At 38.5% G+C, this 13,476-nt stretch overlaps 1 protein-coding gene across 1 annotated transcript in view; it reads left to right on the top strand.

Annotated features, from left to right (window-relative positions):
• Positions 1-3,888: 3,888 nt before the first annotated feature.
• LOC138044909 (protein sidekick-2-like) overlaps positions 3,889-13,476 on the top strand; it is a 45,839-nt gene continuing 36,251 nt past the window's right edge. Inside the window, exons 1-2 of the mRNA XM_068891294.1 lie at positions 3,889-3,967; positions 7,560-7,688. Of these exons, the coding sequence (XP_068747395.1) occupies positions 3,934-3,967; positions 7,560-7,688 (163 nt within the window). The 5' untranslated portion in view covers positions 3,889-3,933. The remainder of the gene's footprint in view (positions 3,968-7,559; positions 7,689-13,476) is intronic.

The following is a 13,476-nucleotide window of genomic DNA, read 5'->3' as shown; positions in this document are numbered from 1 at the left end:
ACAGTTGCTCTGATGATCACAATTATAGTTATTTTTCTCAGGCTCAGTGAATATTGTGAAATAAACCCCGAGACGAAATCAACTCTGTGGTTGTTAATTGTCACAAGCAGTATCGCTATTACGGTCATACTATTTGAAAAGGGTCCTGGGAACCTGGAACGAGCTAGTTGGGGTAAGACAATAGCGGAGCGAGCAAGTGACGTTATAACTGAGACAAACAAAACAGAATGGTGGAAGATTGGAAGCTTTCCTCAAGCTCGTAAGCTAGTGTTCCTAAAACAATTTTTAAAACGAAAATTCGGCTTTCATTTTCCTCCAATTTCTCTCAGAACACGCTTATGTCGTCTTACTCTTGTTCCAATAATTTGCATTCTATTTTTTTTTTTTACTTCGCGCGCTTCGCCAATTACAAGAGCCAAATCTAGTTCAGTGAATCAAGAACACCTGCGCAGTAGAATAAACGTGTGGTTTGGCACACTTGGCTTGAAGTATTATGTGAGACATCATAAAACAAAAAAATGCCGTTATATTTCCACCTTTGCCATCGAACGTAAGCCGGTACTCGGGGAAGAGGTAAGGTTTGTGTTTTTTGTAAATGTATGATCTTTGTCTATTTTTTGAGGGGTTTCATTGAGAATTCGATAAAAAAAGAAAACGAAATTAAAGGTAAGCTTGCATGCGTTTGCCATTTCCCGTTAAACGTCCTGCGTAAACTCTCTATGTTAAACGATACTCTTTGAAGACGAGTATACACACGTGTCCTTTTTACTTACCACTACTCTCTGCAAAAGGTTCCCACACATGACTGAATTTCTATTTCTGGTACGATCGTTTTTTTCCCGCTCTTCTTGGCTGACTTCTACTAAGTGTTGCTTGCACATCTTACATATGATAAAAATCCGCCGTTAATGTTTTAAAGTATAAGAATGAATTAATATTGGTGCCAAGTTTCATTTTCATAGGATCGTTTTTAGGCCCCCGCTGTTTTCGTAAAGAAGCTTTAAATTTTGAACATTTTAAGACGCGAAAACCGCTATTATATGCAAATTTTCGATCTTTCCTAAATTTCGCGCCCCGTAAAATTAATCGTGGGAGCTTTGAACTATTTTTCCTTGAATAAGTTCACCCAAAGGTATGTTTTGGTGAAATAAAAGAAAAATCGATTTTTCGTGACTGTCTTCCGATTCTCGACATTCTGAGAAAATCACTCTTAATCTCTTAAAAGCAAAAGTTGAAACCGTTTAAATGAGCGTTTAGTTAATGTTTATTAAACACCATGACTGTATTTTCTAAAGAGACGATTAAGTATGAAAAGTCCTTACTCCACCTTGACAGATGGTATGCGTCTGATGGGAGGCAAACCCACGACCCCGACCTTTGACTCTGTAGCTGAGTGAGGGTGGCTTGAAAAACACAGACCCCCGTCCATGGACCCCTCTACGGACTGGGCCACGGACTGCCTTATGGACCGGTCCACGGACCACCCCTAGGGATTCCCTCTACAGACCACACTAAAGCAACATAGAAATAAACATAAACGAAATAAAATAAATTAGAGCTTAAAGATTTGACTTACCGGTTGTCTGGTAGACCACTGTTGTCACTTGTGTCGGCAAAACCTCAACCGTTACGCTCCGCAAATTTAACAGACTAAGGCTCACGCTCGGGCGCAAAGTATATTAATCACATATTGCCACTTTTCTTAGCTGTGGACAGGAATGCATCGAAAAAGACCGATAATAAGTAAGTTATATTTGTATTTTCTTTCTTTCCCTCCGCCATTTTGTTCGGATCAGCGGGCTTACGAATTCGCTTCAGACTTCACGATACTCTCGCCCCTCTCAAACAATGTCCATTGACAAAATTGAGCTGTGTGGGGCGGTCTTAAACAAGCGACTTAAGTCCTTCGTTGATAAAGAGTGTAGATATAGCTTTGAAAAATGCCATCATATAGTTCACTCTCAGATACTGCATTGCATGACTCAGAAAAATTCTTATGGCTTCAATACTTTCGCTGCTACACGAATCGGAGAGTTCCAAGAAGGTACTAACGTAGAAGATTGGTACTGGTGTGAAAGTGAACACAACATTGCAGATTGGTTAACTAGAGGAAAGAAACCTAGTGAAATTGATCGTAGCAGCATTTGGCAAGAAGGACCTTCATTCCTTTAATATCCAGAGAGCGAGTGGCCTATTACACGTAACTACTCTGAACCACAAATACCAAAACAAATCCTGAGAAGTGACTAATACAATCAACGCAAGTGTGGAAGATAGCTTAGAAGCTCGAATTGACATTGAAAATTTTTCAGAGTACAACTGTCTGTTACGAGTGACGGCAAGAGTTCTAAAGCTTTACCAAAGAAACCCCAGATTGACATTTAAGAATGCCACGCAAGACCTAAACAGTAAAGATATAGAAAGGGCAGAAATATTTTGGATTCGAGAGGCGCAAAAAATATGTAAGAGACGGAAAGTATAAGCGTTTATGTCCTCGTATACGAAGCGATGGAATATATGTAATAATTGGTCGTGGGGAGAAATGGATGGAAATGAGCTACAATAAAGGAGACGTCATACTTCTCCCATACCAACATCTATTATCCAAACTCTACTCAAGACACGTTCACGAGAAAGGGCACCACGGTGTTTTGACCACCGCCAGCAAAATTCGCTCAAAGTTCTGGATAACTAAGTTACTCAAACTAGCTAACTCCATCAAGCTCAACTGTATTGTGTGCAGAAGATTAGTCAGGAAACTGTCAGAACAAGTCATGGGAAGTCTTCCTACAGAAAGGCTTAAAGCAGCTCCTCCATGGTATTCCACATCCATTGACTTATTTGGTCCTTTCACAATTCGTGATGAAGTTAAGAAACGAACCACATCTAAAGCGTATGGAGTGATCTTCACTTGTTTAGCAACGAGAGCTGTTTACCTGGACCTCGCACCAGACTACAGTACAGAGAATTTTTTGCTGGTACTGGGAGAATTTGTGTCATTGAGAGGATATCCATGTAACATGTATTCTGACAACGGTCCACAGCTCGTCGCAGCTAATCAATAATTACAAAGTGTCACAAAAGTCATGGGAATGGGAACAATTGAAGAAATTTGGAGTTATGGAAGGATTTCAATGGAACTTTACACCTGGTGATGCACCATGGCAAAATGGAGCATCAGAATCTCTTATTAAATCTGTTAAGAGAGCCCTTACAGCCGTTATTGGAGAAAGTATTCTGACATTCTCCGAACTTCAAACTGTATTCTTCGAAGTCGCGAACCTAGTTAACGAAAGGCCTATAGGCAGACACCCAACCTCAGCCGACGATGGTTCATATTTATGCCCGAATGACCTTCTGTTAGGCGGGTCAAGCACGCGAGTACCTAGTGGTCCTTTCAAAACACCGTTTTGAATTTATCTAATATATAATAGACGGCTTCTGGAAGAAATGGACCAGAACATATTTTCCAGATTTAATTGTGAGGCATTCATTTGTTCTTTGGCTATAGGGATCCAATAAGATTCAACTTCTTCCCAAAACGCACGTGAGTAAACACAGTAAAAAAATACTTGATCAATTGTTTCCGCTCCAGTACTACAAAAAGTGCAGGGATCGCTTTGTATTAAACCTATCTTAGCTAAGCGGGAATTTGCGAATAAAATGTCATTCAGTATTTTCAATTGAAAGCATTGTACATATGTTTCACAGATACAGGACCTTATTAAGGAGAAGGCTTTTTTTATTTCGACATCATCAATAGAAAATTTTGATTTCAACTTTGTGAAGCCTCTAGATTCTGTCGCCTTACTGGATAAGCAGATCGTAGATCTCCCTAGGCTTGCTAAGTGCTGGATCACAAATTCTGTCACCAATCTTAAATTGCAGTGATCTAACATGATCTCTATTAACTTCGCGGCTTCGAATTCTTAGATGACTTGGTACAGCGCAACGAACACCAGTCCAGGTCAGACTCTTTTAAACCATTATGTTTTGCAAGGTTAAAGGACTCTGTGTTACTCAAATCAAATTTTACGTCACTTAAAAGAACAATGTTTGCACTATTATAATTATTATAAAAGACAGGTTTACCGTTTACTCTAATGTTACAATTGTTCCAGATAATTGTTTCACGTGAACTTACAGGGTCGAATTTAGAACGAAAATCTGACCACCAATGTAGCATCTCCTTATAAAATATTGAGGAAATGTTATAGTCATTGATCATATAATCACAATGAAGAAAAAATTATCCACCAAAAGGTTTTAGTAAATGCAATAGATACGCTTTCCAGGAATACGAATTATCACTTAAAAATCTTCCAATCCATGAAAGTCGTAATGACATAATTGATGTTGTAAGATCAGTTACCGTTGGGCCACCAAATTCGAAATCATTTATTACTGCTGTCCTGGCGGTTTTATCAGGATCCTTCCAAAGAAAACTATATATAATTGTTTGAAAAGCTTTTATAAACTCGGAAGGAGAAGGAAGAATTGACAAGACGTATAAAACTTTGGGAAGTAATAAACTCTTAATAATAGTGACCTTACCAAGCAGGGAAAGGCCTCTCCAACTCCACAAGCGTATCTGAGATTTCATTCCTGTGAGTTTACCGTAGAAATTCTTTTGCACTGATTCTTCGTTATTGTTACTAAAATGAACCCCTAGAGCTTTTACAGTTTTACGCCATTTCAATGCTAAAGGTGTTTCGGAGTTATTACGGGAGGAGCCAATCCACATTGCTTCGGTTTTTGTATAATTCACCTTTAAGCCAGAACATTTTTCGAATTGATCAAGTAACTGAAAAAGGTATTGAGCAGATCTGATATCCGACACAAAAGCTGTTAAGTCATCTGCATACCGCACCATTTTGAATTCTTTTGAATCTATTTTGATTCCATTTATGTTTTAACATGAACGAATAGGCCCAAACACTGCTTACAAGTGCATTCGTCGCAGATTAATGTACTGCAATCCAATATAAATTCATACGACGTCCACAGTTCGGTTATAATATGTCTGACGAAATAGACAGTGATGACAAGAAAAGTCGCCAATGATGTCTGCTGTAGGCTCGAACCGCGACGTGGTATGTGGTTGTTCAAATATACCAGAATTTCTGTTAACACGGAATTGCAAACGTTTTCAGGCCCTCTTCACTTTTTTAGCGAGTTGTACAAAATATGTGAAGCAGCGAGGCATGCATTATGAAGAAAAACATTACCTGAAAGCAAACCATTGTAAGTAAGCGTCTTGTCTCTCGCCCTACTTCTCTTAGCTTTACGGTATTATTCATTGAGGTTTTCTCTTCTTCTCCTTCCTCGGCCTCCCTTGAGGCTTTCTTCGCTTAAATTTTCGTCGCCTCTTCTGTCGTGCTCTTTCCTGCTCTTTATCCTGTTACACGTCACTAATATGATTCCCGATCAGAAAAACGCGGTTGCCAAATGCAACACTACCAAGCGACTTCCCGCCAAGGAAAATTGCTCGAACACTCCCGTCCCCAGAGGCTGTCCTGCCTCCCCACCTCCACCCGACAGTCTGTACGGTCGGGCGTACTCTGACGTCCTAACAAAAAATTCTCGCATGGATAGATTTTCCAAAAATCTTATCCATGGTGCACACCAATGGTGCACTTCGCGCACCTGAGCACCGCTATTATGCTTATGATTATGATTATGATTATGATTATGATTATGATTACAATTATGATTATTATTACGATTGCGATTACGATTACGATTATGATTATGATTATTATGGAAGTATCTAAACTTCTTGATGCCCAGACCTACATACACTGACTGGGCGGCAAAGCGTGACCAATCAACTTCAAATTCTATGCAAAACCCTAACAATACACAAATCCAATAATAATACAATAGGCAATAAAACTGCATATCTCTAGAATATATGAAATTCTAAAAATATAGGAAAATGGAATGCGGTCTAAATATTAAGTAAATTCTGGAAAGTTTATTTAAAAAAAAAAAGCTATCTACCCGAATGTCACTTAGCTTAAGATCTTGAATGAGCGCGCAATGTTGAGCGAGCTTGTAATGATTGACTTCTGCATTTGTGATGCTATCGATTTGCTGTTGTCGTCTACTAGCTACTTAAGTGCCTGGCTAACGTCTGGGGAGTACACTCATATGACGTCTGTGATGATGTTGTATACATTGTGCCAAGCGATGGCCACTGCGTTAGTTCCCAACGGAGTGGCTCGTATTTGTATGTCTTCTCTACTGTTTTCGCCTCTCTGTTTTCCGCCTAAGGGCAGCTCATCTCAATCACCGACAACCGTCTTGCACTCAATAGGGACTTAACTTAAGATTCGGCCAACACGACCGTGAAGAGGCGAAGAAATTCTTTTGTAATTTCTTTTGCAGAAGGTTCAATTAGCGAGGAGGAATTTCTTATTTTATACCATGAATACGAATCAGTGAATCCTCTTTATCCTCACCGGGAATTTGAACCATTTTGTTTAGATTCCTTGGATATTAGCAAGTGTAAATCCGCTAAGGGGAATTGGTTCATAAACAAAAAATTCGGCTACAATTATCTCTTTTACCTTTCTTTTCTGCTTTCCTCCTGTGTCATGGGGGATTGTGGATAACACTACATTGAGAACATGCAAATTTTGGTTTGAGCCGCGATGTGGCCGAGTGATGTCTCTGAATGAACTCAGAATTCTCGCTAGATTTTTTAATTTCAGCGATGGATAAATCAAGACAAACACAACCAAATGCACATTTAACGTATTGGGTGATCAGTTTTCAATGCATAATAAAGGAAAAGACTAAAATAGTGCGAATAAGTATGGATGAATTCCTACCGTTTTCACCGTAGATTCCACGACGAGAAACCCGGCGAAAACATACCGTCCTAGAAGCACGACGGTCAAATGTCACGGGGATTTTGCGTGGCATGACACTCATCTAACGGTCCCAGTCTACCGTCGTGTACTATCTTAAAGTCCCTTATGTCGACGATCGTCGCGTCAATATAACAGATTCTCATGACTACCGAACAAAGCACTCTATGGTACTAGTATGGAGAATGAACGTTGTGATCGTGGGAATGAAAAGGTTAAGCTAATTCGACACATTCGAAAACTTTGTTTACATAGCTAAAAAAAAAAAAAGAAAGAAAACGAAACGCTGAAAAAAAAAGCCAAAAAACTCATCAACAGCATGCTTAAAAGGAAGCTGCGTTAAATTAAATTTCCAGCATGTCTGTGGAATCCGTGCATGTCAACCGCCTCTAGATTAGTGACTGCGCGACAAAAGCATATTGCAAATGCGAACATGATATCTTAATATCAGTATTTTACTTAAAACAAAGGTCATGCTCTATGAATCAGCACTCTTTGCTTGTCACTGCAGGAATGGACACTACCAAATTCTTAGGACGACATGTTATGAAGTGATTTTAGCATTTTCAATTGTCTCTTATAATTGTATTTGAAACAGTCCCATCAGTGACTAGCTCCTTCATTTTTTTAGGTTACATAAGACTTTCACTTTTTCGATAATGTTCTTGTTTCCTTGACACCCAGTTTGTTATCAATGGAGTGCATGGGGATCTTGCTCCAGGACTTGTGGGGGAGGAGTACGAAGACGACAGAGGGACTGCACCTATGGTTCTGAAGAAAGCCGCCGAACTTGCAATGAAAACAAGTGCCCAAGTAAGAGGAAAATCGTCTTAACGGAACCCTAAGGGTTGTTTTTGAAAATTTATTTTAAAACGTGTGTGCAAACGTCCAGATGTACAAATATTGCGTGTTTTGGGACCGAAAAGTCTATTTACGAGCCTGGTGGCCCATTGTAATAGTATGAACAGATGATTGGGTTCAAATCAACTGAATGAAGGTTGATTTCCAGCAACACCGTTTTATTTACCATTGTCAGTAACTTCCTCGGAAAAATTGTCAAAAAAATCCCCCAGTGGAAGATTAAGCATCAGGTCGCACCTATGTCTAGCAATGTACGTAATTAGATGTACATCCAATTTTGTCATCCGACAGGAAGTGTCTCATTAATTGTACCTTTGTCCAAAGAATAAGATAAGGGTAAACCCAAGCGTTATCTTTAGGTTAAGGTAAATGCAGCAGTTTACTTTCATTTGACGAGCATCATGCAGGGAACACTTTGCGACGTTAATTGGCCGTATTCCGAGACACAAGAGATGACTTCGTGACACCTATTGAAATCCGCGTAGATCTAACTACTTGATAATTAGTGGACATACCTTCCAGCGACAGCTTAAGCTTTTGTTGTCCACAAAAAATAATTTTAAAAGAATCAAGTGGTTTAACAGGATTCACCAGGAGGACCTTAGCGACATAATCAGGAACCCAAGACCGGGAGCCTACATACTTGGCTATGTCACGGCATTTTTCAGATCGATCTATTTTTAGATTACATTTTCTGAAAAAAAAAAAAAACAAAGGCAGTTCCGGTTCGGTGACCCTATGACCTCAGTCTAGTTTCTTGTAATTGGTCATCGGGCTCCTGTGGGAATTCAATCTAAATAAATCGGTCTGTGACACGAACACAATGGAGTTGTAGGCTCCGGGTCATGGGTGCCTGACATAGTTCATCTGTTGAGAAGGACGTAAATTTGTTGGGTTCAGTGTTAAAGTATTTTCTTTGTCTTTCGCGCTTCCAATTGTTGAGAAACAAATCCTATCTTTTTAGGGGCCTTCTTCGTAAAAAAACAGAAGGAAACGCTAAGCCACAGCTGAGCATCTGAGATTATTTGTGTTTAACGAGTGCATGTCCACGAAATCGAACAAAAGATGGAATCTGCGTTGCATTTCGTGTTTTTAATTTTTTTTTCTGTGTCGGTAAAAGTCTTGCCTGTCACTCCCCTGCTAAGTGGTGTCTTTGTGCATAGAGTCTTCTGTGCGTATTTTGTAAGGTTTGAGGGGGCTGGGGTAATGCGTAGATTTCCCTGTTGCACACAGGAGAACATTTAATTAATCTGCAATGGCGTCGAAAGTCATTGTAACGCGCATGGCGTTTTAGTGGATCTGGAGCTCAAGAATCTGGAGCTCAAGAATGGAACGACAGTTGGATAAACAAGACAGGGGGTGAAAAATAAATATCTGGAATCTTAAAAGCGACGAGTAATAGACCTCGACAACAACTATCGCCCGTCGAGCCGAAATCAAAGTGAGCTGTATTTCTAATATTTTACAAAATGTGCTCTTATGTACAACACTGAAACCAAATGCAAAATTCTCTGGTAACTTATGGGTTCAGCAAAGACAGAGAAGGAAGCGAACACCTTAAGTGCATCTGTGATCTCTTTTGTCTGGCTATTTTATTTGTATTACGGTATTTGTACTCAACTCTGCACAGTCTTCAGGTAAAAAAAAATAATTGGAAATGTGACAGCCAAGAATTATTTGAAAGAAAGCTTGTCGTCCATTTTTTGCTTCATTATTCAAGGTAAAGTTCTTCATAGAAAGGGTATGGTAATTTGACACGATTTGAGTTTCTTGTCTTCTCGCACAGTAATGAAGTAGGAAGGGGTTTTTGCCTCTAGTAGCAAATAGGTTGTTTTTTTTCAAAAAATATTTCGCTGGAAAAGATGGCCTTTATGAATTCATCATGTTTTGTAATATGCGAGCTTAACTGGATAGTTTTTATGGCAATAGTAAAGCACTTTCGTGTCGTCATGAGGTTAGCGTCTTTCTGTTGTGTTAACTTAATTAAATATACCATGCCTCGTGAGTTTGTATTTATCGTCTGTCGTAAACTTGATTTCTACTCTCAAAATTACCTCCAGAACATACTTTTTGCGCAGGATAAGCTTTTAGAATGATATTCTTGTCTTCTGTGGTGATGCTTGACGATTCGGGAACATTTTGTGAAAAAAAATATTTGTAACGGGTCACACGCGCAACTTGATCGTCCGAACTTGCCCGATTATGCATAACATCCACTTGTCCTTTTGACATCCCATTGAAAAAAACTCATAAGATATTCGCGGATCGGCCGATTTCTCTGAAATTTGAAAGGGTGATTGCTAACGAACAGAGAAAGATTTTCACAATAACTAAAAATTCCTGTGTTAAGCGAGAATTCGACGAAGAGGTAAATGCGACTAAATTTGTTGCGTGCGTTGTTATTTTTGTGTTTTGATTGTTGCGCAAATTTTGACAGAGAATATTAAATTGTGAAAAAATATCTACGGATAGATCGCTAAAAAATCTTTATTTTTAGCGGTTATTTGAACATAAAAAATGCAACTCTTGACGAGAAATAATACTTTTGTTTATATTTGAAAGAAAAATTCGCGGGAATCGGAACGCGGTGAAAATGAGTTTACAAATTTGCATACGTGCGCTGAAATGTGATATGTGAGGAGACAGGAATTTTATTTCTCTGACAAATGATTTTGTCATTACTGGGTTGCCAAAATGGCAAACCCAGTCGGAATCTGCGTTTCATTTCGTGCGTTTTTTTATTTTTCGTTTTTTATTTTTTTTTTTATTTTTCACCGTGTCGGGACAAGTCTTGCCTGTCACTCCCCTGCTAAGTGGTGTCTTTGTGCATAGAGTCTTCTGCACGTATCTTGTTAGGTTTGAGGGGGCTGGGGTAATGCGTTGATTTCCATGGTGCACACAGGAGAACATTTAATTATTAAACCTGCAATGGCATCGAAAGTCATTGTAACGCGCGTGGAGTTTTAGTGTATCCTTAAACAAAATATACCCTTATGGAGCTCAAGAATGGAATGTAACATGGATAAATAAGACACAGGGTGAAAAATAAATGTCTGGAATCATAAAAGCAAGGAGTAATGGACCTCGACGACAACTATCGTCCGTCGAACCGAAATCGAAGTGAGTTTACCAAGTGTGCTGTTATGTAGAACACTGAAACCAAATGGAAAATTATCTGGTAACTTATGGGTTCAACAAAGACAGAGAAGGAATCGAACATCTTATGTGGATCAGTGATCTCTGTTCTCTGCACAATCTTCAGGTAAAAATAATATGAAATGTGACAGCCAAGAACTTTTTTAAAGAAAGATTGCCTCTAATAGCAAATATGTTGTTTGTTTCAAAAAATATTTCCCTGGAAAAGGAGGCCTTTATTAAATCATCATGTTTTGTAATATGCGAGCTTAACTGGATAGTTTTTATGGCAATAGTAAAGCATTTCCGTGTCAAAATGAGGTTGGCGTCTTTCTGTTCTGTTAACTTAATTAAATATACTATGCCTCGTGATTTCCACTCTCAAAACTACCTCTAGAACCTACTTTTTGCGTAGAATAAGCTTTTAGAATAATGTCCTTGTCTTCTGTGGTGATACTTGACGATTCGGGAACATTTTGTGAAAAAATATTTATAACGGGTCACACACGCAACTTGATCGCCCGATTATGCATAGCATCCAGTTGGCCTTTTGACATCCCATTGAAAAAAACTCATAAAATATTCGCAGACCGGTCGAAGATTTTCACAATAACTAAAAGTTCCTGGAAATTCGACGAAGCGGTCAATGCGTCTAAATTTGTTGCGTGCGTTGCTATTTTTGTGTTTTGACAGATTTTGACAGAATATTAAGTTATGAAAAAATATCTACGGAATACGCATAAATCGTTAAAAAATCTTTATTTTTAGCGGTTATTTGAACATAAAAGATGGAACGCTTGACGAAAAATAATATTTTTGTTGATATTTGAAAGAAGAAAAATTTCTCAGGAATCAGATCAGGACACGGTGAAAATGAGTTAACAAATTTGCATACGTGCGTTGAAATGTGATCCGCTAGGAGACTGGAATTTTATTTCTCTGACAAATGATTTTGCCTTTGCCCTAAAATGAAGTTTATTTAGTAAGGCAACAATATTTCCTTAACTTCCTGGTTAATCCAATTTATTGCTACCACTTACTAGTGCGAAGATTGTTTACATGGAAATTTTTTGAGTGTCACGAAATTACATCATTTGCGTGACAAATACCCCTTTACTCTAACACAAAAATATTCAGATAGTAACAAACTTCATATTTATTAACTATTTCTTCTGCTTTTGTGCTTGTCAGCATTCTGATTTGCGATAATTCGCAAGTCTGTTTTTCTATCTCATAGATGTTCGGCCCATCCTCGGGGTAAAAAACTGTGAAACTCGCAGATGACGTAACACGAAGGAAAACAAAAGAGGCAAAAAAAAAAACATCGAACAATAACGTAACCTTACCACGAGCTAACAAAACAAAGAAAAATTTTCACAGGTTTTTACTCCGAGGTAAACCCAGATGTTCAGATTTTCAATTACATGGCCGCTCAACCTCGCGATTGTGTAAATAGTTCACCCTGAAGTCACAATAGATACGTTTCTCAGGAACCCGACAAAGAAGGCTTCCTGACCGGACAGATGAAATGTAAATATTCAGTTAAATATTACAACAAAATTAAAAAAACCAAAGACAGAAGTTTCTTGGCGAAAACGTACGTTGTTTTATTCTGAAAACAACGAGCGATTAACATTCTTTCCCGTAGTTCATTCAGTTGACACAAGGTGATCACGTGCACCTTTACTCAAGAACGTGTTTGTTATCTTTAAACTGAATTTATTAACAAAGCTTAAAAAACTAAAAGACCTCAAAATGGGACAGGATATTCCAAAATAATTAAAGGTGTGAACGTGTGAGCCAAACCGGGCTCTGCTGGCGCGACATGTGGGTGACCCTCAAATGTTCTCAATGACCCCCCCAATTGAAAATATTAACTGGAACCCTGCAGTTCAATACCACCCAATTCAGTGCCTTCTGTTTTGTATAACACGTACCACAGGCAACCCAGTGTACGCTTTTTTTAGAGGGTCTTGTTGTAGGGTAAAATGAAGTTTATTTGGGAAGGCAAGAATATTTCTTTAACTTCCTGGTTAATCCAATTTATTGCTACGACTTACTAGAGCTAAGATTGTTTACATGAAACTTCGCTTTTTGCGAATTTTGAGTGTCATGAAATTACACCATTTGCGTGACAAGATATCCGTTTACTCTAACACAAAAACATTCAGATAGTAACAAACTTCATATTTATTAACCATTTTTGCTTTTGTGCTTGTCAGCATTGTGATAGTGCGATAATTCGCAAGTCTGTTTTTGTATCTCATAGATGATCAGATTTCAATTACATAGCCGCTCAACCTCGCGATTGTGTAAATAGTTCACCCTGAAGTCAAAAGAGATACGTTTTTCAGGAACCCGACAAAGAAGGCTTCCTGACCCGACAGATGAAATGTAAACATTCAGTTAAATATTACAACAAAATTAAAAATACCAAAGACGGAAGTTTCTTGGCTAAAAAGTACATTGTTTTACTCTGAAAACGACAAGCGAAGTTCATTCAGTTGACACAAGGTGATCACGTGCACCTTTATTGTTGCCTAGCACGTGATCAATTTCTTCCTTTTTACAAAGCATCATGACCTTTCCATTAGTTCATAAAAGT

This window comes from Montipora capricornis, chromosome 4 (assembly GCF_036669925.1).
Source record: "Montipora capricornis isolate CH-2021 chromosome 4, ASM3666992v2, whole genome shotgun sequence".
Lineage (NCBI taxonomy): Eukaryota > Metazoa > Cnidaria > Anthozoa > Scleractinia > Acroporidae > Montipora > Montipora capricornis.
The sequence above is the reverse complement of the archived record's forward strand: the minus strand, read 5'-3'. Positions and strand labels throughout refer to the sequence as shown.